This window comes from Carcharhinus amblyrhynchos, chromosome 13 (assembly GCF_965287045.1).
Source record: "Carcharhinus amblyrhynchos chromosome 13, sCarAmb.v2.hapA, whole genome shotgun sequence".
Classification (NCBI taxonomy): Eukaryota; Metazoa; Chordata; class Chondrichthyes; order Carcharhiniformes; family Carcharhinidae; genus Carcharhinus; species Carcharhinus amblyrhynchos.
This window is the reverse complement of record NC_137336.1, coordinates 58216911-58223467: the sequence shown is the minus strand read 5'-3', so window position 1 is coordinate 58223467 and position 6557 is coordinate 58216911. Positions and strand designations below refer to the sequence as shown.

Below are 6557 nucleotides of genomic sequence, written 5' to 3'. Positions count from 1 at the left end.
ACTCGGTGACTTGGCATCCAGTTTTGCTAGAGGACCAACAACTCGCATTTATATTTATCTTTAATGTGTATGCATCTTTAATGTAGAAAACATTCCAGAAGGCCTCACTAAAATTTAATGGATGGCGAACTGAAATAAGAGACACTTAGAGAGATAGCCAAAAACTTATTCAAAGGGATTTGTTGCCAAGAGGATTTTAAAAGAGTAAAAGAGACTGGCGGGGTCTTGGGGTTTAAATAGGGAAGTTCGGAGCACAGGGCTTGGTGGCTGAATGAACCATCAACAATGGTGGAGGTGTGGGACAAGGGGGAATGTAATAGAGGCCAGTATTAGAGGAATAACACTGTGGTGGGCGTGATGGGGCTTGGAGGAGAATACTGAAGGCCACAGGAAGAATCTAAATGTGAGGATGGTGGTTTAAATTGGAGGCTTTGTGTCCTGTGAGACAATGTTGGTGAGCGTGGACTAGAAATGTGAGCAGGACTGTGGGGGATGGGATGCAGCACTTTGGGTGAGCTGACATTTACAGAGTGTGAAAGAAATGTGGCTGGCAAGGAGAAGACTGCAGAAGTAGAGTCTGATGGAGACTAAAGTCTGAATGAGGGCTTTAGCAGTGGTGTAGAAGCTGAGATATCTGCAATCCTCTAATGCGGACCTCTAGTGCATTTCCAAGTAAAGTCTCTCCACCATTGGTGGCCGTGCCTCCAGTTGCCTGGGCTCCAAACTTTGAAATTCTCCCCCTATGCCTCTCTACCTCGCTTTCCTCCTTTAAGACATTCAACCAAAGCTTTCTTTGACCAAGCTTTTGGTCATCTTCTTATATGACTTGGTGTCATATTTTGTTTTATAATGTTCATGTGAAGCGTCTTAGAACCTTAAAAGTGCATCATGAATGTAAATTCTTGTTGTATTACATGCAGTCCTGTAATAGGAAGATTACTGGAACCCTGGGGAAGGTGCAACATGGATTCACAAAGTTACAGAGAGGTATTATTAATAATGGGGTAAAATAGGGGCATACTCACTGGATAAAGCGGTTGATAGGAGATGGAACAGAAATGTTCTGTGTTATGACAGGGTTTGAGAGGGTCAATAGTAGAGTTATTTCCAATGTTCAGTAAATTAGTATCAAAGGAGCAGACACTTTTCCTTTGCACTAGCAATGTGAAGGAAGAGAAGGGAACTTTTAATATGCAAAGTGCCATTAGCTTATATAATACATGACCATACATGACTATTGAAACATAGGAGGGAATTGGAGGTAATTTAACAATGTAGAATTTTAACCTCAGAAAGCATGCAAGATGAGTAGGTATTTGCATATTTATTAAAATGGTTCCTTAAAGAACAATGTTTGCAAGACTGCATGCATCAGGAAAGAATAAGAAAGTGTAACTGGAATAGGCAGTTTCACTGTGATAACAGTGACACAAGCAGGTGGCTTGCAACGGCTCCATTTGCTGTTAAAATTGTGATTGACAATTGAATAGATTGGCACATTGTACTGAAGCAGCCGAGATAATAGAAAGTTATTAACGCAGCCTATTAAACAAGCGGTTTGGCATGGTTTCAACACTTTCTTGCTTCTGTTTCTGCCTGACCTTATCAACCTCTTTACATCAGTCTTCCTGAGTGTTTCAGCATTTATTCATGCTGTGTCCCTGTTCTGTACAGGTAGGTGTATCTGTCTGTCTGTCTGAGAGTAGTGCGTGTCTGTGTGTGTATATGCCTCTGGTGTCTCTTTGTATTTGTGTATACTGGGCTGCACAGTGGCACACTGGTTAGCGCAGCGCCAGGACTCAATTCCAGCATTGGGTGTTTGTCTGTGTGGAGTTTGTACATTCTCACCTTGTCTGTGTGGGTTTATTTCGGGTGCCCCGGTTTCCTCCCACAGTCCGAAGATGTACAGGGTTAAGTGGATTGGCTATGGTAAATGTGCAGCATTACGGCGTGAGCCTGGATAAGAAGCTCTTTTGGAGAGCCTGTGCAGACTCGATTTCAGCACTGTAGGGATTTTATAGATTGTGTGGTTTATGTGTGTTGTGTTGTGGGTGTGTGATGCCTATGATTGTTATGGTCCCAAGCTTGGAAGGTGCTGTTGATGAATGCAGGACAAGTTGCTGCATTGCATCGTGTTTATAGTACACATATCTTCCACTATTTGGTGGAGGGAATAAATGTTTAAGGCTGTGGATAGGGTGTCTCGTGTGTGTGTGGGTGTGTGGGTAGGTATTTGTATCTGTGTGGATCTGTGTATGCATGTGTATATGTGTACGTATTGGTGTGTTATATGTGTGATGTATGTTATCTATCTGTAGGTAATTTAATTTAAAGTTTATTTATTAGTGTCACGAGTAGGCTTACATTAACGCTGCAATGAGTTACTGTGAAAATCCCCTAGTTGCCATACTCCAGCACTTGTTTGGGTACACTGAGGGAGAATTTAGCATGCCCAATGAACCTAACCAGTACATCTTTCAGCCTGTGGGAGGAAACCCAGAGCACCCAGAGGAAACCCAGGCAGACATGGAGAGTACTTGCAGACTCCGCACACTGACCCAAGCTGGGAATCGAACCTGGCGCTGTGAGGCAGCAATGCTAATCACTGTGCCATTGTGATGTGTCTGTGTGGTGGGTGTCTGTTGGTAGGTGTTATCTGTGATAGTGGTACATAAATCCTGCTCTCCTGCTACCATGATCTCATGAGATTTCCTGCCTCATGTGCCCAGATATCATGGTCAAGGATTGGTCTGTTCAATCACATAGAAACCCCTGACAGTAACCCATCGCTGTGAATCGACGTCATCCTCAAACTGAGGGACAACTGAGGAAACTACAGTGATGGTGTTGGTGTGTCTGAGTGTGTTGGATCTGTGAATGTGTTTGTAGTATTGCTGTCTTTGTAGTTGGTATGTGTCTTTTTGTGAGGTGTGTGTTTGTGTGTGGTGGGTTTGGGTAAGTGTGTTGTGGATGGATGAATAGTGTTTGAGTGAACGTGTGTATTGAATATTGATGTGTCCTTAGGTTGTTTGTGTGTGTGTGTGTATGTTTAGCTAACTGTGTTGAGTGTTGGTGTGTTTGGCTGAATCTCTGTGTTTGTTGAAGGTGGATGTGTCCTTATGTTTTGTGTGTGTGTGTGTGTTTGGTTGACTGTGTTGAGTATGGGTGTGTGTCTATGTTCTGAGTGTTGGTATGTTTGGCTGAGTGTCTGTGTGTGTGTGTGTGTGTGTGTGTTGAATGTGGATGTGTCCGTATGTTGAGTGTGTGTGTGTTATGTGTGTTTGATTGATTGTCCATGTTGGGTATGGGTATGTAGAGTGTGGGTGTAATTGGCAGAATGCATGTGCGTGTTTGACTGAGTGTGTGTGTAGTTGGTTGTGTGTTCTGTTGAATGTGGATGTGTGTCAGTCTATAAATTGAACATGTTTGGCTGAGTGTGCCTGTGTTGAGTGTGTTTGGCCACGTGTGTATGTGTGTTTGGCTGAGTGTGTTGTGTGTGTGTGTGTGTCTGGCTGAGTGACTCTGTGTTGAGTGATTTTCGCAATGTATTGTGTGGGTGTGTGTGCGTGTATGTGCGTATGTCTGGCTGAGTGTGTCTGTGTTAAGTGTATGTGTGTGTCTGTGTTGAGTGTGGGTGTGTAGTTTGAGTGTGTTGAGTGTGCGTGCATAGTTTGAGTGTGTTGAATGTGGGTATATACTTTGAGTGTCTGTATAGTTTGAGTGTGTTGAGTGTTGTGTGTCTGTGTTGAGGGTGGGTCTATAGTTTGAGTGTGTTGAGTGTTGTGTGTCTGTGTTGAGTGTGGGTGCATAGTTTGAGTGTGTTGAATGTGGGTATATAGTTTGAGTGAGTTGAGTGTGGATGTATAGTTTGAGTGTCTGTATAGTTTGAGTGTGTTGAGTGTGGGTGCGTAGTTTGAGTGTGTTGAGTGTTGTGTGTGTGTTGAGTGTGGGTGCGTAGTTTGAGTGTGTTGAGTGTTGTGTGTCTGTGTTGACTGTGGGTGTGTAGTTTGAGCCTGTTGACTATTGTGTCTGTGTTGAGTGTGGGTGCGTAGTTTGAGTGTGTTGAGTGTGGGTGTGTAGTTTGACTGTGTTGAGTGTAATGTGTCCGTGTTGAGTGTGGGTGCATAGTTTGAGTGTGTTATGTATTGATGCAGTGAGACTAGCATCATGTAGTTACTGGCTGAATTTCTGTGTCACTGCTGCCTCGGCACGTGGGTGGGCGTGATGTTGTAAAAAGCCAGTAGTAACCAGAGACACAAAGAGAAAGGGAGAGGGAGAGTGTTTGGGATATATCGGCTTCCCAGGGAAGGACTGGCTGCAACGAAGCACCAAGGAATTGGCAAAGTGAGAAGGAAAAAACGCGAAGATGAAAAAACAAGTCCCATTGTCCACTTGACAGTATATTGCGATTTTGTGTTTCAAAATGAGAAGTTGGAAAAAATATTTACAGAAGAAAACTGAAGAAGGCTCTTTGATTTGATACCCAGAGCTGTCCCCTCCCTAGTAAGTTGGTGATTTGGAAAGTTGGTGTGTGTTTGTGTGCAGGGAGCTGGATGCAACAACGAGTCCAGGCGCTGCTCTCGGTTCCCAGGGCGGACAGCCAGACAGTGAAAGCTCCTCCAAACTGACAGAGAGTGCCGGTGGAGTGCAGGCAGGTCCAGTATGATGGTCCCGAGGATCTCCCTACTCCTAGCGCTTGTCGGTAAGTACAACACCGCCTCAAAAGCGGGATCACTCAGCAGCTCCTTCCTTAAAAAGAAACGGAACCGGATCATCATTCTTTTACAGAATCGTTATAATAAAAAAAAGTTATTAAAATAACAATTGAGCATTAAATTTGATTTCCAGTTTAAGTTCCTTTATAATTTGATACTTTTAGAATGTACACTTTGCCACTTTTCTGTTGGGTCAGTTGTTGATGCTATTTGAGAAGTCTGAACTGATTAAAAGGAACACAACAGATAAGATTGAGGCGTATCTAAATGTGCTTTAAAAATGTCACTAATTCATAAACAGCAGACCATGGTATCTGAGCGCTGATCTAATTGTGGTAAAACCACAGGGGACCTATTCAAGACTGAGGTCCCCACACAAAGGGACAGTGATTAGTTCCTGATCAGAACCATTCTGCATTGAAAAAGTCTTTAATTCGATTAAATGGCTGCACTTTTGAGAAATGAACAAAAGGAATTACACACATGTGTACGATGCTGTAGTTTCAACTCTGCTGCCTGTAATATACTCACTCTAAAACACTATCTACCCGAGACTGTACAACACCATCTCCAGAAATAATGTCTGTACCACACCACCTGCCCAGTACAGTCTGTGTGACTCCATCTGCCCGGTACAGTCTGTACGACACCATCTCTCCAGTACAGTCTGTACGACACCATCTCCCCAATACCGTCTGTATGACACCATCTCCCCAGTACAGTCTGTACGACACCATCTGCCCAGTACAGTCTGTACGACACCACCTGCCCAATACAGTCTGTACGACACCACCTGCCCAATACCGTCTGTACGACACCATCTCCCCAGTACAATCTGTACGACACCATCTGCCCTGTAGTCTGTGCAACACCATCTCCCCAATACCGTCTGTATGACACCATCTCCCCAGTACAGTCTGTATGACACCATCTGCCCTGTAGTCTGTGCAACACCATCTCCCCAATACCGTCTGTATGACACCATCTCCCCAGTACAGTCTGTATGACACCATCTGCCCTGTAGTCTGTGCAACACCATCTCCCCAATACCGTCTGTATGACACCATCTCCCCAGTACAGTCTGTATGACACCATCTGCCCAGTACAGTCTGTACGACACCACCTGCCTAGTATAGTCTGTATGACACCACCTCCCCAGTACCGTCTGTACGACACCATCTCCCCAATACAGTCTGTACGACACCATCTGCCCAATACTGTCTGTATGACACCATCTCCCCAGTACAGTCTGTGTGACACCATCTCCTCAATACCGTCTGTATGACACCATCTCCCCAGTAGTCTGTACAACACCATCTGCCCAGTACAGTCTGTACGACACCACCTGCCCAGTACAGTCTGTACGACACCACCTGCCCAGTACAGTCTGTATGACACCATCTCCCCAATACTGTCTGTATGACACCATTTGCTCAATACAGTCTGTATGACACCACCTCCCCAGTACAGTCTGTACGACACCACCTCCCCAGTACAGTCTGTACGACACCATCCCCCTAGTACAGTCTGTACGACACCACCTCCCCAGTAGTCTGTACGACACCATCCCCCTAGTACAGTCTGTACGACACCACCTCCCCAGTACTGTCTGTACGACACCATCCCCCTAGTACAGTCTGTACAACACCACCTCCCCAGTACAGTCTGTACGACACCATCTGTCCAGTACAATCTGTACGACACCACCTCCCCTGTACAGTCTGTACGACACCATCTGCCCAGTACTGTCTGTACGACACGATCTCCCCAGCACCGCCTGTATGACACCATTTCCCCAGTACCGTCCGAATGACACCATTTCCCCAATACGGTCTGCACAAC

At 45.0% G+C, this 6557-nt stretch overlaps 1 protein-coding gene across 1 annotated transcript in view; it reads left to right on the top strand.

Annotated features, from left to right (window-relative positions):
* Window positions 1–4258: 4258 nt before the first annotated feature.
* The window catches only part of LOC145351536 (GDNF family receptor alpha-4-like), a 29981-nt gene continuing 27682 nt past the window's right edge, over window positions 4259–6557 (top strand). The window contains exon 1 of the mRNA XM_080201131.1: window positions 4259–4702. Within this exon, the coding sequence (XP_080057257.1) occupies window positions 4663–4702 (40 nt within the window). The 5' untranslated portion in view covers window positions 4259–4662. The remainder of the gene's footprint in view (window positions 4703–6557) is intronic.